The sequence below is a fragment of the Mchenga conophoros genome, linkage group LG3 (assembly GCF_057382185.1).
Source record: "Mchenga conophoros isolate Kocher_MC1m ecotype Shallow Benthic linkage group LG3, M_conophoros_male_GT1.1, whole genome shotgun sequence".
NCBI classification, from domain to species: domain Eukaryota; kingdom Metazoa; phylum Chordata; class Actinopteri; order Cichliformes; family Cichlidae; genus Mchenga; species Mchenga conophoros.
In genome coordinates, this window is record NC_140528.1 from 59,956,744 (window position 1) to 59,974,463 (window position 17,720).

Sequence of the window (17,720 nt, forward strand, 5' to 3'; positions counted from 1 at the left end):
GCTTGGCTTCTCATGTCTTTTGCATAGTCTCGCTTATTCTCTATCCCTAAGAGAGTCTTCCAGACTTGTTCTCTAAAAACCTAAAGAAGAATTATGGATTTGATCAACAGGTCCCTTAACGAAACTGAAAAACTGATTGTCCTGCGGAGACATTTGCTGCCAGATACTCGATGGTTGCTTACGTCATGTGTCTGACAACACTCTCGATGGAGGACATTGAAAGACATCTACCAATTCAGAACCATGATAACAGAGTTCTGGCTGATTGGAGCTGGCTTATCGAAGTACAAGAATCGGCTAGAGCTGGCCGACATGATAGATGATGGGCAGGGCTGTGAGTACTCAGACTGTGTTTATTGAAAGCAATATGGACAAGATCTTGGAGAAGAAGAACAGAAATTGAGAGACCTGGTGACCAGTGACGGACATTAGACCAACTGGAAAACTGGAAGCAGTTTGTTCACGCTAACCAAAACAACTACCATCTTCATCTAATGCGACCCCCCTGGCACCAGCTGGATGCTCAAGGCAAAACTCTCCTTTAGATAACAAGACTGTTGATGTATACTTCAGTTTGACATCACTCAGGCCAATCTTTGTTACATTCAGAATCTAGTTCTAGTCCCGCTCCTTATCCACTGCATTATATTACTGTAAAATGCCATCGTCCTTGTGAACAGAAGCATTTTTAAAGCTGCTATTTTAGTGTTTAGTGTTTATAAGCACAGTGTAAGCACAAAGGGGTGAAATATCAGCTTCCTTTTGTTCTTTGCAAAACTGACACTAACTTTCTCCCTTCACACTCCCACTCAGTGTCTTCTCCAGGATCTCACATCTGATTATTATCTTGACTAGTCTGCATATTTGAGGCCAAATGTGTTGCAATATCTCAAAAACTGTGAATCACTGATCCAGGCATAAAACTGAAAATAAAAAACGTTTCTACATTTTGTCTTTCTATGACACTCACTGATGAAAAGCTCACCATTTTCATCAATGATGAGTGGATCACTGTACTCTGTGTAGTAGACTGGGTGTCCTCTTCCTCCTCTGCACCTGTAGAGTCCTTCCTGTGAGACAGTGATTTGTCCTTCTGAAGGGAACTGCATCTGCATCTGAACAGCATCTTGTGTGGTCAGAGGTTCAGATGAGTTCACATCTCTGTACCAGTAGTATTTCCATCCAGATGATGAGTTCACTGAGCAGCTAAGGGTCACACTGCCCCCTACTGGAATGTCTCTCACATCAATAGTTATTTGGGCCTTTGGGTGATCTGCTGTTGAGTTTAAACAAAGACAGAAAGAAAATAGATATTACACCACACACAGGCCAGGATTACACTACCCTGATGTTATGTGCCTTCATTTTGCATTTTTCCTCTGGTCTTCCTCCTCCAATTACCAAATTGTAACAGTGTGAGTATATGCAACATAGTGCAATGGCCCAAACTGTGTTAACACTGATGTCATCCCCTCTCACACACTCATTCCTCTAATACATAGCTGTAATGCCTTTTACATAGTTTAATTTTATGCTTTTTTCATTTACAGACTGCAACAGTTTACTTTGGCTAGACAACTTCGTCCTGCATCATGAGAAGAAATCAACACTTGCCTCCTTTCCTGTAAGAGGAAAGAAAATCCTACTCATCTCGCTGTAACTTCCTGCAGATCACATTACACTTTTTATTTACCTTAGTATCAACATTTACACAAGACACACAAGACACACAAACACACACGCTCGTTCAGCTGTCTTAGTGAGGACCTTCATTGACATAATGTTTGCCCTAACCCCTTACCCTAACCATAACCATTAAAAATGAATGCCTAACCTTGATCCTTAGCCTAAACCTAACCATAACCTAATTGTAACCCTGACACTAAAACCACATTTTCAGCCTTCAGGTGTGTGTCCTCACAAATGACTGTTGGTCCTCACATGTATAGTAGAATGCAGATTTCGGTCCTCACAATGATAGATAGACAGGAACAGACACACACACTCATTGTCATATCTTAGGGAGGACATCTAATTGAAAAATTGAAGGCCTAATCCTGAACTTTAGCCTAAACCTAACCATAACCTAATTGTAACCCTGACACTAAAACCACATTTTGAGTCTTAGAAATACCTTCAAACTTGCAGGGACGAGCATTTTGTCCCCACAATGGACTCTTGGTCCCCACAAATATAGTAGCATGCCAATTTTTTGTCCTTACAAAGATGTCTAAACATGTACACAGCAAATTCAAAAGTGTTAAATGTTTTGGTGTTAATAGTCTTCTTGGAAAAGTAGAGTTAATTTTACTCTAAGCAGAATCACATTCTTTTAATGTAACTCTGAGGTGTAAAATGATAGTAGTTAAAATCGAGTGTTAAAAATGAGTGTTTCTATGTCAAATCTGGAGGTGTTACAATGGAAACATTAACTCTTGACCTCTTAACTCTGAACTCCTAGAGGGGCTATGACACCAACAGAGTAAATTCACAGACTCCCCCCCCCAGCACCAATCGAAGCTGAAGTGAAGCCGTTTCAGAACATTTTGCTCTACATATTTGAGTTGATTGCCATGCTTGGTAAGTCATTTTTTCAAATATTGTTTCAATTATTATTATGAGCTTTTACTTCTGTGGCTCTTTGGAGTTGAGACAAAGCTGTGTGGAAGGCAGTAGCCATGTTGCTCGGTGATAGTATAATATTCTGTTTTAGCTAGCTGAAAGGTATTGTTTGCGGGCAAATACCACAGCCTTGAAAAAAAGCTTGCATGTGAATTTTCAGTCAAACTTTTGGTCAAATACACCTAAAACAATGTCTAGAATGTGAAATGTTGGTATAATGGTGCTACTTGAAGCCTGAAAACGATCGCCCATAAAAAAAAAACGAGCAAACAGCAGTAGCAGACGTCCTGACTGGGTTCTACGTTAGCATAGATCCCTCCAGAGTTTTGTGCACACGGTTTAGGTAAAAATGAAAAAGGTTGAGGTTTTACATTTAGTTCAGTATTACCTGTTGCCTGTGTCTTTGTCTTTTGGGAAAATACTTTACACAAGTAATGGCTCAAAGAGGATTCCTTTTTTTTTTTTTTTTACTGTGCTGCAATTGTTTACTGGATTATTTGTGCCGTTAATTAGTGTCAACTAATTTTTATTCAATCTCCGCACAGGATATGCTTGTGAAGATGGAATATGGGGGAGAGCAGAAGTGCGTTGAAGTTCCACAAAGGGATGAATGAAGGACATGCATATTGTATTGAAGAAATAAGTGATGAGAACGCTGTTATTTGCATTTACCATGTCAGACCTTTTGATAAACAAAATTCTAATGAAAGTGAGAACATGTACACTGTTACATCTTTCAGAAAATGTTTTGAAATTGTGGTGCACAGTTCAGAATAAATGTTTTTCAAAAACCATTGCATCTTTTTAGTAAATGTTTATTTCCAAAAGAAATTTCTAGAAGTTCAGAACAGTAAAATTCCCGCTTTTTAGAATGAATTAGAAGATAACTCTTACGTAGTTAAACTAAAATACTCTTTGAGAGTTAATATATAAACTCTTAACACCCAGTGTTAAATTATCAACTCCAGACAGATTTGGTGTTTAACACTAAATCAGAGTTAACGTACCAACTCTCCAAAAAGAGTTAAATTAACACTCTCTGGTGTGGACCCATATAGACACTTTAATAGTGTTGAAATCAAATCCGACAGTGTTAATTTGGACATGCTGGATTTGCTGTGTATACACACACATGCACACACACAAACCAAATCTGCCTCCCTGCTTACAAAAAACATTATTTATCATTATTTATATCATTATGGTCCTCAGGTTATGGAGCAGCAGGTCAGCATTGCTGTCCCTATACCAGCTGAAAGTTCAGGAGACAAAGTGGTGACAAACTGCCAACAATGAGCTACTATCAGCTGTAGCTCTTTGTAACAATGTAACATCCTTTGTAGACCATTGAATTCATCCTGGGCTCACACAACAAACATAACTTACTTGATACTGACAATGTGAAGGCTTCACTCCACTCTGTTGAAGAATATGAGTCATCTCTGCGTCGACTCTTACACATGTAGTCTCCACTGCTGGACTGAGAAACTCTGAATGTCCAATCATTATTGTGTGTCCACACTTTGAGTGTCCTGGGTCCTCTCCATTTATACTCCCACTCAGTGGTTTCACCTCCTTCCTGCACCTCACATGTCAGAGTGATCGTCTCACCTCTGAATATCTGAGGCCAGTTGGGTTGTTGTTTTACAACAACTTTATTGGAAACTGTTTACACATATTAACAGTTAAGATAAAAAATAGAAACGTGAAATCAACAGAGGAACCTTAACATCATTTGATAATCATGAGTGAATGTATATTTCATACTAAACTCACAGGTTTTCTCAATGGTGACATCATCACTTCTATCAGTGTAGTAAACTGGGTTTCCTCTTGTTCCTCTGCAGCTGTAGATTCCTCCTTGAGATACTCTGATATCTCTGTTTTGTTGATCTCTGATTTGAAGTTCAGAGATTCTTTGGGTTCGTCTGAACCACTCATATTTCCATCCATGAGAGCTCTGCACAGAGCAGGTCAGTGTCACACTGCCCCCTACTGGTATGATTGTTGTTCCTGCTGTCAGTGTGGCCCTGGGTTTATCTGCAGTTATGAAAATTAAAGAAAAACAGATCCATACGTTAAAAAAAGAAGAAGAAGCATGTGTTAATGTCATAAAACCTGCTACTTGCAGGAAAATCTTCAAAATTCTTCTTCATCATATTTTCTGCTCTTTGATTTTTTGCTGTCTTTCTCAACATGGTAACAGAGGCAGGGTGTATATCTCTAAATAAACAGAATATAACTGTTTTTCCATTGTCCTGCCTGACGAAGTGGACATAAAGGACCGGATTGGTTATAATGTAAGCACAATAACACAGAGTTATAAAGATACTTGAAAAACAACCACTTTTTGGCACAACACTGGGATTTGCACATTATTTTGTCACTATTTATCACTGTAAATAAACTCACTGTCTTTATTTGGAAGAGTTTGGGTCTGCTCATTACCTCTGATGTGACAACATTTAAATGTACAGGATCATAAATTTATGCTGTTGGTCACTGAGGACTTACCTAATACAGTTATAGAGACAGTATTACTGTTCTTTGTATAACTGTTGCTCGTCCTGTGACCAGAGCACTGATATTCACCACTGTGACCTGTAATTGTACATTTTAATCTGTGGTTTTTGTAATCACTGTAGCGGATAAATTCTTGACCATCCTTCTTGATTATATATTTCCAGTCAGTGTCTTTTCCTTCATTCATGTCACATTTGAAGACAATGAACTCTCCAATGAAAAAACTGGACCAGTTGGGTTCAATCGTTAGCACAGCATCTAGAATCCAACACAACCACATCGTTAACAATCTGAAACATTGAAACATTTTATTTAGTCAAGAAGCAACAACATGTTCATAAAAAATATAAATGTGTTGCAAAAATGAGCAAAACCAGAAAGTGCTTAAAACTGATGCAGTAGGCTAAGATGAATCTTTACTAAATGAATAAAAAGAAGTAAAAAAAAAAGTGAAAACTGTTCAGTCACCTTGAGTGTGTCCAGTGCAGAGGAGCGTACAGAGCACTACAATAAAGACAGAGACTTCAGACATTATCAAACTAAACAAACCTTTCTTAGATAAACTAAATCAGCTCCACTCTGATCTAAGTCAGTCCACTAAAATCTAATCCAGTCTACAAACAAACATGTTGGTAACAAACATGAGTCCTCTGATCACATGACCTGAAATGGTACAAACGACTGATGCTCTGTTCTTCTTACTAAAACATGTTTATGGATCAGTATGAATCAAGCAATAGGAGTCAGTGATGTACTCACAGAATAGGCCCAGCTCACAGAGCAAAGTGGCTCCCATCCTCACATCCAGCAGTGACACGTCTGAAAACTTCTACAACTTTCTGTAAAGAGAGAGAGTGAAGCAGCAGCACAGCAGATACCAAAGAGCTGTGAAGACCACAAACACTTTTTATAAGTTTTTGCTTCCTTCCTTTTACACAGACAAAGCAAGAAGATCTGACCACAACATACTGTCACATGTTTATTGTCTCCTGCTGCTGCAGAGACATGTTAGGCAGATTTTTTATGAGGAGATCACAAGCTAGCCTGCATTGGCTGCCCATAAAGTACCGTATTCAATTTAAAATATTACTCCTTACTTTCAAAACTATTAATAAATTAGCGCCAAGTTATCTTAGTGAACTTCTCAAACCACATACTCCTGCTAGAACACTCAGATCTGCCACTCAACTACTTCTGACCCAACCCAGATCTCGACTGAAGTCCCGGGGTGACCGTGCGTTTGCTCTGGCTGCCCCGGTACTGTGGAATACCCTTCCTCTCGACCTCCGCGCATCTGACTCCATTGCACTGTTCAAATCACGATTAAAAACCCACTTATTCAATCTTGCCTTTCCCTCTAGTTAATATTTCTTTTATGATTTTATATCATGCACTTCTATGCTCATTTAAATTCTTGTTTGCTCTGTACCTGTTGCTTTCCTATGTATTAGTGACAGTTATCTGTTTGCATATTTAGTACTTGCTTTGGTCCTATTTCTATTATCCTCCTCCTATACTCTATTTTACTTGTTAAGCACCTTGGCATACCCTTGGTTTTTAAGTGTGCTTTATAAATAAAGTTTATTATTATTATTATTATAAGTTAAAGTTAAATGTGAAGTCCTTTATTTTACACCCAGAAACACAACAAGAACAGAGCTCTGGCTGCACCTTCACATAACATAACATACTCCCTCTTGCCTCAAATACCGGGAACATTTTGGTTCTACAAGTTAATTGTTTATTTCATAATTACTTTGTGTAGTATGAATGATCATACGGGAGGTTTTTATCAGTAGGAAAAAGTGTAAAACCTGTGAAAATATAAATAAAAGTCCAAAAATTTTTTCTACTTGCTTGTTTGTGGTGAGCAGCAGATCAAATTGAGTAAGAATTATAAATGGCTTCATGCCACATTCAGGCCAGTGACTCATTTATGCGCTCAGACACGAGCAATACCTCTGTGCTACATGCACACATTTCTGCATCTCTGCCATTCAAAGACACTTTGTACATAGTTTATTTTATGTAATATTCAATACTGAACTGTACATTTAGTCTTTTTCAAGAAGAAATTTTTTATTCAGTGTTTTCATAAAAGCCTTGTTTTTATGCATTCACTGCTAATAGGGAGGACGTATGAGGTTTAAAGCCTGGAAAAGTTTGAAACCTTTTATCCTCCACAATGGAAAATGGCTAAAAAATAAAAATGCGTATCACATTATCCATCTCCTAATTTTATAAATCCTGCATTCAGCTTTGCAGTCTCCAACATCAGTGAAATGTAGTCAGATGCTGCTCATTTTATGTGTTCACTTGTTACTTTTTCTGACACGCTTGCATTTAAATGCGGCTCACCGTCTCTGCATACCTGGCCTGTACCACCGTCTTCAGAACGTCTGCCCTTCTTTCACATAATGGTGTGATCTCAGTCTTTGCATGTGATTGGCCGATTGTGTGCCCATAAAAATGAAGTTCCACCTCTTCCTGCATGTATTCTCTGCAGGACTGAAGACTCAGCTCCCACACACCGATGGGCCAGACACATGAAGCCATTGTGGATGACTGTATTTTTTTTGGGATAGACTAGAACATCTTACCAGAGTTATTGGAAAGGTTTTATCGTGGCTGAGATTCTACCTGTCCGGGTGATCTCAGACTGTTAGTTTTAAAAATGATCTCTCTAAGACCTGTGCTGTGAGGCATGGGGGGATAAATAAAACAGAAAAACACTGGATAAGAAGGTTCAACATTCAGAGAGTTATTTTATTGTAGACAGAACACATGCCTCCATAAACACAGATTAGGAGAGATGGCTATCGTATAACAATATGGTGACCAAATGAAAACATGAGAGTAACTACCAAAGTAATGGAGCAGTCTGGTTGCACTTTGATTTTATTATTACAAATATTACAATATTTAATGTTATGTTGCATAGGTTCTTCTTCCCACCCATAGTTACAATATTATGACCAAAGACCTTAGGGGCAAAATGAGGACAAGATCTACTGTTTTAATTACACTCTTAAAGTAAGCAAAAGTTTAATTTACTTAATAACTTAGGTTAGAATATACATCAGCTGTTATGAACTACACAAGTATAGGGTAAATAAATTTGCTGGGGAACGCTGTTAGGTTTGTATTGTTGATTGTCATTTATGCTTAGAAATATTTACTTATATATGCTTAGAGTTTTGTAATTAGTTGTAGATTGGTAGAGGTTTTGATCCTTGATAGTCTGCAAACTTTGTGTGTATTAGACAGCACTTTGGGAGCATGAGAGGTCATACCGTGTCTTATTGTTTTATGGTAGGATTAACGTAGTTGCGTCTGTTCTAGTCTAAGTGCTCTTTGTTTAGATGAACTGCAGGACTTCCTCACCATGTTATCTAGGATGAACCATCTAGGGTGAGGGGGAGGCTACCCTCTTCCTGACCAAGGATGTTTGACCCTTTGATCAGCAGTCCACACACACACACACACACACACACACACACACACACACACACACACACACACACACACAGGCAAGGTACTCTTTGTGTGTATGTAGACGTCATATGTTAATGAACTTATGCATATTCATGTAACCTCAATAAAAGAACAGTGGTACGGGAGAACTGTTAGGATGGGTCGTTGACCCAGGGGTTTTGAGTTTATTATATTATTTATACTTTCTAGTCTTTGGTTTCTTTGAGTTCTGTTTTATAGTTTATGTCTCTGTCTTCTCTAGCTGCTCTGTCTCCCCTGTCAGCTGTATCCCCTTGTCTAGTTCGCGTCTCTGTGTGTCCTTAGTGGCTATATCCCCGTGTCCAGTCAGTGTTTGTGTCTGCCCTGGTCCCACGTCTCTGTTCCCTCTGTTGCAGTGCGTGCGAGTCTGTGTCTTTGTTCAGTCTGTGTATGTGTTTCCTGTTTTACTTTGAAAGTCCATGTCTGATGTTAATGTGTCTGGTTTTGCTTCCCCTTGTCTCGTTAGGCCTGATTTGCCCCAGCTGTGTTTCCCTCCTGTTACCCATTCCCTGATTGCTCCCTCTGTGTACTTAAGCCCTGTGTTTCTCTGTGTCCATGTCGCGATCTACCGTTTACTTTGCTGTGTGTTTTGCGCATCCACCGGTGTCAGTTTATTTTGAGTTTTTTCTAGTTATATGATGTTTGCGTTCAGCATTAAAGCTGTTTTGGTTTAAGTTAGTGATGGCCAAATGAAGCTTTCCGAAGCACTGAAGCTTGTATTGAAAAACGGTTCATTACTCGAAGCTTTTCAACACAGTCCTCTCCGGTGACATCTGGTGGTGAAAATTTTGAAGAGCAGCTTGAATCTGCAAAATAAAACGGACTGCTCAATCATCGCTGCTCACTCAAGAGTGGAGTTCTCTCTGATATTGGGCCACCGTTCCGTTGCTTTGAACATGCAATTGGTTTTGTTTTCTCGATTGGGGGGCTGAAAAAAATGTAATGCGTATTTGCGTAATACATTTTGATCAATAAACTTTCCCTATTTAAACATGCACTATGGTGGCCTTTCTTTGCTCATAACTCCTTGATGTTGGTAAATACAATAAGTGAGCAATATATATAATATACATATGATAATGCACAGCACATTATGGAGTATGCCCCTGCTGTGAAGTCCTGCCTCCATCTACTTGTCGTTTAATCACTGGACAGCTGGACAGGTTCATACAAAATATTAGATGAGGCCAATTGTCCTATACATATTTTTGACCTAGGGGTGGGATTGATTGTGAACTGGAAAGGGAAAATGCTTAGGGAGCTGAGTACGGCTGCATCGTCACTGATTTGTAGAATCATTTTTGATTCGATACAGGATCCGATTCAATTTGATTGGAATCTGGAAAGTTTTGCCTCAGTCAGAAATATTACAATTCTGATCATTTAACAGTATATATCCATAATTTCGTATCTATTAAAAGAAAGCTGACACATGTGAGACTTAATTAGAGATGTAAACAGAGAGTTATGAAACCTGCAGCTGCAGAAGCCAGCGGAAAAAAAAAGAGGCGCAAACAGCGCGGACCCGACGACGCACCAAAATCTGACTCTGACGCGTCGGGTCCGCGCTCTGTGTTCACGTTTGTATGCAGAATCCGTAAACCTGCTCCCAGTTACTGTTTTAGCTGCATGGTGTTTGACGACATGTTGTGAGGTTTAACCTGAGATGCTGGCGTTTCAGGCATAATAACGTTAATTTACAAATCGACACGGGATTTTAATGAATCAATACCACTTTATTCAATTTAGCATGGATTGTAATCAGAAAGGCGATAATCAAAACCCACCCCTAATCAAGAACTTGCAAAGTAAAAACATGCTCTATGTCAGGTAGCCCTTTTGTTATTTACATTTAAAAAGAGGATTAGTGTTACTGTGCGCTGGCTGAGTCTGTTTCTTTTCTTAGAAATAGTTTCTCCTGCCCTGGAGAAAATCCACTTGCATGGAACAGAAGAGGCTGTGGAGTGCAGGAACTACACTGCAAGCTGGTAGATATGCAGGTATTCCTGGGTCCTGCAGACTATCACCTAAAAACAATAAACAAAATGATTTTCTAAACTGTGTAGCAATGTAATGTACGTATAGTGTCAAATACATTTTTGTAGTCTTCATCAGCTTTAATTCACATGGAAGTGTTCCTAAAGTCATATGCTGTAATGATATTTACATTATGAAAACATGATTTTGGACATTTCAAGTTTTTCACTTCGGCAGATAAAATGAATTGAGCAAAATCAACTCAAAATATTCCCACACGCCAGAACGTCCTCTCTTCCTCGCTGGCTCCATATCTGTCAGTGGAATGATCACCTCTTCGCTCTCTGTCACCATCAACACACTCCACGAATCCCGTGAATGATTCACTTCCTTATATCCGTTTGAATCAGGTACCGAAGCAGTTACGTGCGTAATGAAGCTTCGGACGTCACTGGTCACGTGACTTTTGCCAAACGAAGCAAGCCTCGACACAGTGCTTCTGAACCAGTGTGTTGTTTTTTTCGACACACGCTCCGGAGCGTCAGCTTCAAGCGGGCCATCACTAGTTTAAGTTCTGTGTCCGGAGTCTGCACCTTGGGTCCTATTCCTGCCTGCACACAGCCACACCTAACAGAAGATCGCGACCAGAACATGGACCCTGCAGACTCCTTTTTCTCAGAGTTCAACGGCGAGATGGAGCGGCTGGTGAGCCTGCTCGACCGCATCGCCCAGTCCCCGGATTTAAGGACCATGGCAGTGGGGCTGAGCGCGGTGGAGGCCATCATTCGGCATAATCCCCGGCTTAACCAGTTTGCTAAGGACACTGAGTTGGGGAACACCATAACTGCCTGGAGAGAGCAAGTCAGGGCTAGTGAGCTTGCTCTCTCCCTCACTACATTTTCCCCACCGCTGCCGCAGGGCAACGCACACTCTGCCTCATCGCCACTGCAGGCTTCCTCCCCTTCCTCACGCCAGCCGGGACCTTGTTCGCCTGTCCGTTCGCCTGCCTTTTTTCTGGCGGCTGTGTGGTCGGAGGATGAGGAGGAGGTCTCCGTTTCTCCACCGGTTCCTGTTCCCTCGTCTAAAAGGAAGCGACGCCACCGTCGCTCCTCTCTTCGGTCATCCGTTCAGCCTCACGCCTCGTCAGCTGGAGGGCCCGAGGAGCCCGTTCAGCCTCACGCCTCGTCAGCTGGAGGGCCCGAGGAGCCCGTTCAGCCTCACGCCACGTCAGCTGGAGGGCCCGGGGAGCCCGTTCAGCTTCCTGTCTCCGCTGGAGGGTCCGAGGGGCCCGTTCTGCTTCCTGTCTCCGCTGGAGGGTCCGAGGGGCCCGTTCAGCCACCTGTCTCCGCTGGAGGGTCCGAGGGGCCCGTTCAGCCACCTGTCTCCGCTGGAGGGTCCGAGGAACCGCTTCAGCCACCTGTCTCCGCTGGAGGGTCCGAGGAATCGCTTCAGCCGTCTCTTCCTGCTGGAGTATCCGAGGGGCCAGTTCAGCCTCCTGTCTCTGCTGGAGGGTCCGAGGGGCCCGTTCAGCCACCTGTCTCCGCTGGAGGGTCCGAGGAATCGCTTCAGCCGTCTCTTCCTGCTGGAGGATCCGAGGGGCCCGTTCAGCCTCTTGCCTCGTCAGCTGGGGGTCCGGGAGGACCCAGCCAGCACGTCCCAGTGTCTGCTGATGGTTCTGGCGAGGCCGTTCAGCCACCACCGGCTCCACCGCCTGGTCCGGCCTCCGAGTCTGCAGTTCCGTCTGGTCCGGCCTCCGAGTCTGCAGCTCCGCCTGGTCCTGCATCTGCAGCTCCGCCTGGTCCGGCCCCCGAGTCTGCAGCTCCGCCTGGTCCGGCCTCAGCCTCTGCAGCTCTGCCTGGTCCAGTCTCCGAGTGTTCAGCTTCGTCTGCTCCTGAGGTCTCCATGCTGTCTGGTCCTGCACATCCTGCCCGGCCTGCCCGGCCTGCACGTCCTGTCCGGCCTGCACGTCCTGTCCGGCCTGCACATCCTGTCCGTCCTGTCCGGCCTGCACATCCTGTCCGGCCTGCTCGTCCTGCACGTTCTGTCCGGACGATGACTGGATGTCGTTGCCGTCATGGACAGCCCTCTGAACTACGCCGCTGTCATGGACGGCCCCCTGAACTACGCTGCTGCCTCTTGCCCGGCCGGCCTCCTGATCTGCTGCGTCGCCGTCGGTGCCTCCCGCCCGGCCGGCCTCCTGATCTGCTCCGTCGCCGTCGGTGCCTCCCGCCCGGCCGGCCTCCTGAACTGTTTTCTGGGCTCTTGGACTGTCAGCCTCCGGGCCGGCCCCCCTGAACTTTTTTGAGACTATTGCATGGGCCTCTGCGCCTTTCGTGAGCTTTTTTGTTTGTTTGCTTTTGGACTTTGCCTGGGCCTTGGTGCTGTTGTTTTGGACTTTGTTTCTGTATTTTGTTCTGTTGCTTTCCGGGCTCCAGTGTTTGCATTTTTTTTGTTTTGTTGTTTCTGGCTCCTTGTTTGGTTTGTTTCGAGCCCTCCATCCTGTTTCCCCCGCCGCCCACCCTGGTTGGGTTGTTTTTGTTTTTTTTGATTTTGGTGTTTTGGTTTGGGCTGTCTGGAAGCCAGCCCTTAAGGGGGGGGTACTGTTAGGATGCCTGGGTCGTTGACCCAGGGGTTTTGAGTTTATTATATTATTTATACTTTCTAGTCTTTGGTTTCTTTGAGTTCTGTTTTATAGTTTATGTCTCTGTCTTCTCTAGCTGCTCTGTCTCCCCTGTCAGCTGTATCCCCTTGTCTAGTTCACGTCTCTGTGTGTCCTTAGTGGCTATATCCCCGTGTCCAGTCAGTGTTTGTGTCTGCCCTGGTCCCACGTCTCTGTTCCCTCTGTTGCAGTGCGTGCGAGTCTGTGTCTTTGTTCAGTCTGTGTATGTGTTTCCTGTTTTACTTTGAAAGTCCATGTCTGATGTTAATGTGTCTGGTTTTGCTTCCCCTTGTCTCGTTAGGCCTGATTTGCCCCAGCTGTGTTTCCCTCCTGTTACCCATTCCCTGATTGCTCCCTCTGTGTACTTAAGCCCTGTGTTTCTCTGTGTCCATGTCGTGATCTACCGTTTACCAAGCTGTGTGTTTTGCGCATCCACCGGTATTAGTTTATTTTTTTGATCGTTTCCAGTTATGTTATATTTGAGTTTAACATTAAAACGGTTTTTGAGTTTACATCTGTCTCTGGAGTCTGCACCTTGGGTCCTATTCCTGCCTGCACACAGCCACGCCTAACAAGAACGGACGAGAGCAACTGGGGTCAAGCGAAGGAACGGTGCCTGTCCGGTTCTCTCCCGTGCACGAGAAACATGAAGAAGCTTGCCTACTTGTGTCTTGCTTTGCAGTGTAATTATATTGTCTTCAACGTTCCAGCGGATAGATTCAAGCTACAAACCTATCAAACGCAACAATCTTTAAATAATCTGTTTCCATCCATCAGCTCTACAAACCACTATAACCACTAATGTTGCAGTAAAACGACATTGGCACTTCTGCACTCAGCATCCTGTAAAGAGAGGAAAAAAACCTTTTCACTGATTGTTTGTTTGTTCTTTTACTAAATTACTTTGCACAAAATGATTGGTATGTTTCAAATTAAGGTTAGCATGATATATGCTCCCTGTACGGAGGCCTCTTGTACCCGCGTTCTCAGTGGTCTTCAACTGACGTTGAAATACACGTTCATATTTAAGTTTGACATCAGTCACCCCTTGATCTCTCAGGATTGTTTCCAACTAAAAGAAAAATACCATCAAAGAAAAGAATTGTTTGACATACTCTCCAGATTTAGCACACAGCTTCATACCTCTCTGTGTAACATTAAGATAACTATAATAATTAAACCATTTTTAAATCATCAGTTGGACTTTGAGGAGATACTTAAGTGTTGAATTTAAATATTTTTATTTAGTCTCTATTACTTTCAAAAACAAATGCACACAGACCATAATGTATTATGTATAAAAATAGAATTGACAGTCTTGCTAGACCTCAGGGATGAGTTCATGATGTCATAAATAACAAAGTGCTTCAGATGTGCTTCACTGAAAATATTACTCTTTTTATATTTTTGACTCTACTCAAGACTTTTTGCATACTGGTATTATTTTTTTCTGTAGGTAGTTTTTGGTTGATGTTCTGTTTACTGTAATTTTATGAACTCTTGCAGTATAACCAGTTTCCCCTGGTGGACCCTTGAAGCTATGTTTGTACCTTCTGTAGGAATAGGCTGGAAGTAGTAGAGTCAGTGAGATCCACATCAGACTGCACCTTCATCTTTATGACCATCTTCTTTAGCTTGAGACCTGCAGAATACAAACACAGAAATATAATCTCAGCCATTATTTAGACTGTCTTGATGAATGCTCTTACATCCAGGAAAGGAAGAAGAAAGTTGTTTTGGTTCATCTGAGCGTTGTGTTGATTGCGATCCTTATTATGAATATTATTATTTTTCTATCTGAGTTTTGAAATCACACTTTTTCCAAGAAATGACTTATTGCTTTTGTATTTCAGAAACTTACCTCCTTGACACATGAATGTTGCTTTCTGGTTACAGTCAGCTGGTATCCAGCGTCCCTGCTGTGATCCTTCCACAGAAACACAGTTTCCACTATAACTTCCGCCTCTTTTCCAGTACTTGAAGGAGGTCTTTGTTCCATCTGACCAGTACCAGGAATCTTTAAACAGACCGAACCACACTGCGTTTGTAACTGAAGCAATCGCTAAATTTTCCTGTGCTGTATGCACACATGCCAGATCAGTGTGCTTCTGTCTGCACAGATCTTGACTGTTTGGCCAGGTTTGTCCCTGTGTGTAAACCACATACTTCTTGCTGCCATCCTGCTGAACTAAAAACATACAAGGAGAGAGGAATAAAAGGAAGTTAGACATCTTTTTTCTTCCAAGAAAAGTAGAAATCAGGTAAGATTTTTAGAGCCAGATTTACATTTAGGAGGGCCATGGTGTGGCTAGTGACAAAAAACTAATATAAAAAAATGCCTTAAACCATTGTTATTGTGTATTGATTCATATATGTGCACACATTTAAAAGAATCACACCTGGGCTGTCATTTTGTGTGCTACCCAGCTAATGATTTTTCTTTCTTTGTTTTAGATATAAGAAATATAAATTCATATTTATCTTCACCATTAAATAATTCATATCCTGAAGGTTTTATTTCAACTTAATCACTGTATGTAATTGCATCAGTTTACATTTGCTTTAAAGATCACTGTGTCATTTACTCACTTTCATAACACACATAAGCCATGGCAAATCCACATGGCGCATCATTCCAGAGGCCGTTATCATTCATCTGTCCACATGCCTCAACCCCTCCAGAGTTGTTTGGTTCACCAGGGCTCCATTGGGTGAAGCTCGTTACACCGCTGCCATCAGACAAAAGCCACCTGTTGGTCTGTCCATTGTAAAGTCCAATCCATGATGATGTCACGTCCAGTGTGTTGATCAGCTGGTTTTCATCATCCATGTTATTTATGGTTGCTAAGTCGGTGTACTTTAATCTGCAGAAGCTCTGAGCCTCATACCAGGTCAGGGATTTATTGATGAAGTGATACTGCTGAAGCACTTAAAAAAAACCCAGCAGATTAGCCTTTCTTTCTTCAATTAAAAACAGACAAACTGCATCAACAACGAGCATCAACTTTCTCATGCATAAATACACATCTGATTACTCAAGTTAAACCTACCAACCAAAAATATATTTTGTTTCCCATCTCATAACTGTTTTATTCTAAAATACATTTTTTTCAGTGAGTTTGTTCCAATGAATTATCTGTCTCGTGAAATCAAGAAACATGAAATAAGGAATTTAAGAAACAAGCTGGTTTTAAGAGATGAAAAAAGTCTGCAACTTTAAAATATTAATTGGTTGGCAAATCTGATAAACACGTCAAGGTCTCAGGAATATTCAGTCAGAAACAGATCTGCAATAAATGCTGGCCAAGAATTCAGTTCAGATGTGGCTCGAAACCCAACCGTGTCCTCTTGGCTTGAAAAACAAAAACAAAACAAAAAACTGGAAATTATTAGATTAAGCTGATCTTACTACTTTTGTCTACTTTTAGTTTTCCCTTTAAGTATGACAATGTATTAATGCACTGTCATTACAATCACCAAAAAATCTCCTCAATTTTAGTAAAATCCAGCTGGGTTTATCATTGCTCAAAAAAAAGTCTAAAAATGTATTTGAAAAAACTAACAGACGAACTCTCCTCTCCAGCACCCTGGCATAGACTTTCCCAGAGAGGCTGAGGAGTGTGATTCCCCTGTAGTTGGAACACACCCTCCGGTCCCCTTCCTTAAAGCAAACCACGACTATTATGACAAGTTACTCTATATATGTTACAAATTATGTCCCCTACATAAAAACATACTTGAGAATAACTAAAAAATTTTTGTTATTCATTAAATGTTTGTTGTTTAAAACTATTTTGGAGCCATGGGAGAGGCCATGTTTTTTCGCACACAACGTATTCTGGGACGATGACGTGTATTGGTTGTCGGCTGTATAGGTGCTCTCATTCAGCTAACCTGTTTTGTTTTTTATAGTGTAGCAACCGTATTAATTAACTTGCCTATTACGGTGTGTTCACACCGAACGCGATGGATAGAGCGTCAGGTTTACATGTAAAGTCAATGGAAAGGCGCGATGACACGCGATTGCGGGTCCCGCGAAAATTCGGAAGCAGATTTGCGTCGTGAAAACGCCAAAACGCCAAAACGCGTGAAACGCGCGTCAGTGTAGCGCGTCTGGTGCGTTTGACGCGCGAATAAAACCACGCGCGTCAGTTTTTGTGTTGCATTTTGTGCATACGCGCGTTTCGCGTCTACCGCTCGAGTTGGAAAAATCTGAACTCCAGCGTCAAATCTCGCCGCGACAACCAATCAGGAGTCTGGTGACGTGGCTGTTACCTAGGTCAAAGGGGCAGGTCCAGCCAAAGCCTTTCATACTTCAATGGAGGGGAAGGCTAATCAATGCGGTAGCAAACAACTCGGAACTGTACAACACCAGCTGCTTTCAGTACCGAGACAGAAATAAAAACGACCGAGCTTGGAGGAAGAT

At 41.9% G+C, this 17,720-nt stretch overlaps 2 protein-coding genes across 2 annotated transcripts; both read right to left on the reverse strand.

Moving 5' to 3' along the window:
- Positions 1-72: 72 nt before the first annotated feature.
- LOC146579801 (Fc receptor-like protein 5) lies at positions 73-5,941 on the reverse strand. Its single transcript, XM_085268000.1, has 8 exons — positions 5,905-5,941; positions 5,614-5,649; positions 5,137-5,403; positions 4,741-4,743; positions 4,399-4,662; positions 4,009-4,287; positions 986-1,276; positions 73-80 (listed from the first exon to the last, which is right to left on the reverse strand). The coding sequence occupies exons 1-8, from the start codon at positions 5,939-5,941 to the stop codon at positions 73-75; spliced, it is 1,185 nt and encodes a 394-aa protein (XP_085124126.1).
- Positions 5,942-13,836: 7,895 nt separating this feature from the next.
- Positions 13,837-16,139, reverse strand: LOC146579802 (secretory phospholipase A2 receptor-like). The gene is made up of 5 exons (XM_085268001.1): positions 15,884-16,139; positions 15,156-15,482; positions 14,845-14,936; positions 14,273-14,366; positions 13,837-13,862 (listed from the first exon to the last, which is right to left on the reverse strand). The coding sequence occupies exons 1-5, from the start codon at positions 16,122-16,124 to the stop codon at positions 13,837-13,839; spliced, it is 780 nt and encodes a 259-aa protein (XP_085124127.1). The 5' UTR covers positions 16,125-16,139.
- Positions 16,140-17,720: the final 1,581 nt, after the last annotated feature.

What these genes read in the sequence shown, in the direction of transcription:
- LOC146579801 (XM_085268000.1), bottom strand. Translation starts at nt 5,941, where the DNA reads ATGGGAGCCACTTTGCTCTGTGAGCTGGGCCTATTCT. An exon ending in TGTCACCATTGAGAAAACCT is followed by an intron (nt 4,288 to 4,398) that starts GTGAGTTTAGTA and finishes ATGTGTAAACAG; the next exon opens with TTTCCAATAAAGTTGTTGTA. An exon ending in CTTCACATTGTCAGTATCAA is followed by an intron (nt 1,277 to 4,008) that starts GTAAGTTATGTT and finishes TAAACTCAACAG; the next exon opens with CAGATCACCCAAAGGCCCAA.
- LOC146579802 (XM_085268001.1), bottom strand. Translation starts at nt 16,124, where the DNA reads ATGGATGATGAAAACCAGCTGATCAACACACTGGACGTGACATCATCA. An exon ending in GGCTTATGTGTGTTATGAAA is followed by an intron (nt 15,483 to 15,883) that starts GTGAGTAAATGA and finishes GTATGTTTTTAG; the next exon opens with TTCAGCAGGATGGCAGCAAG. An exon ending in GAAGACCACTGAGAACGCGG is followed by an intron (nt 13,863 to 14,272) that starts GTACAAGAGGCC and finishes CGTTCTTGTTAG; the next exon opens with GCGTGGCTGTGTGCAGGCAG.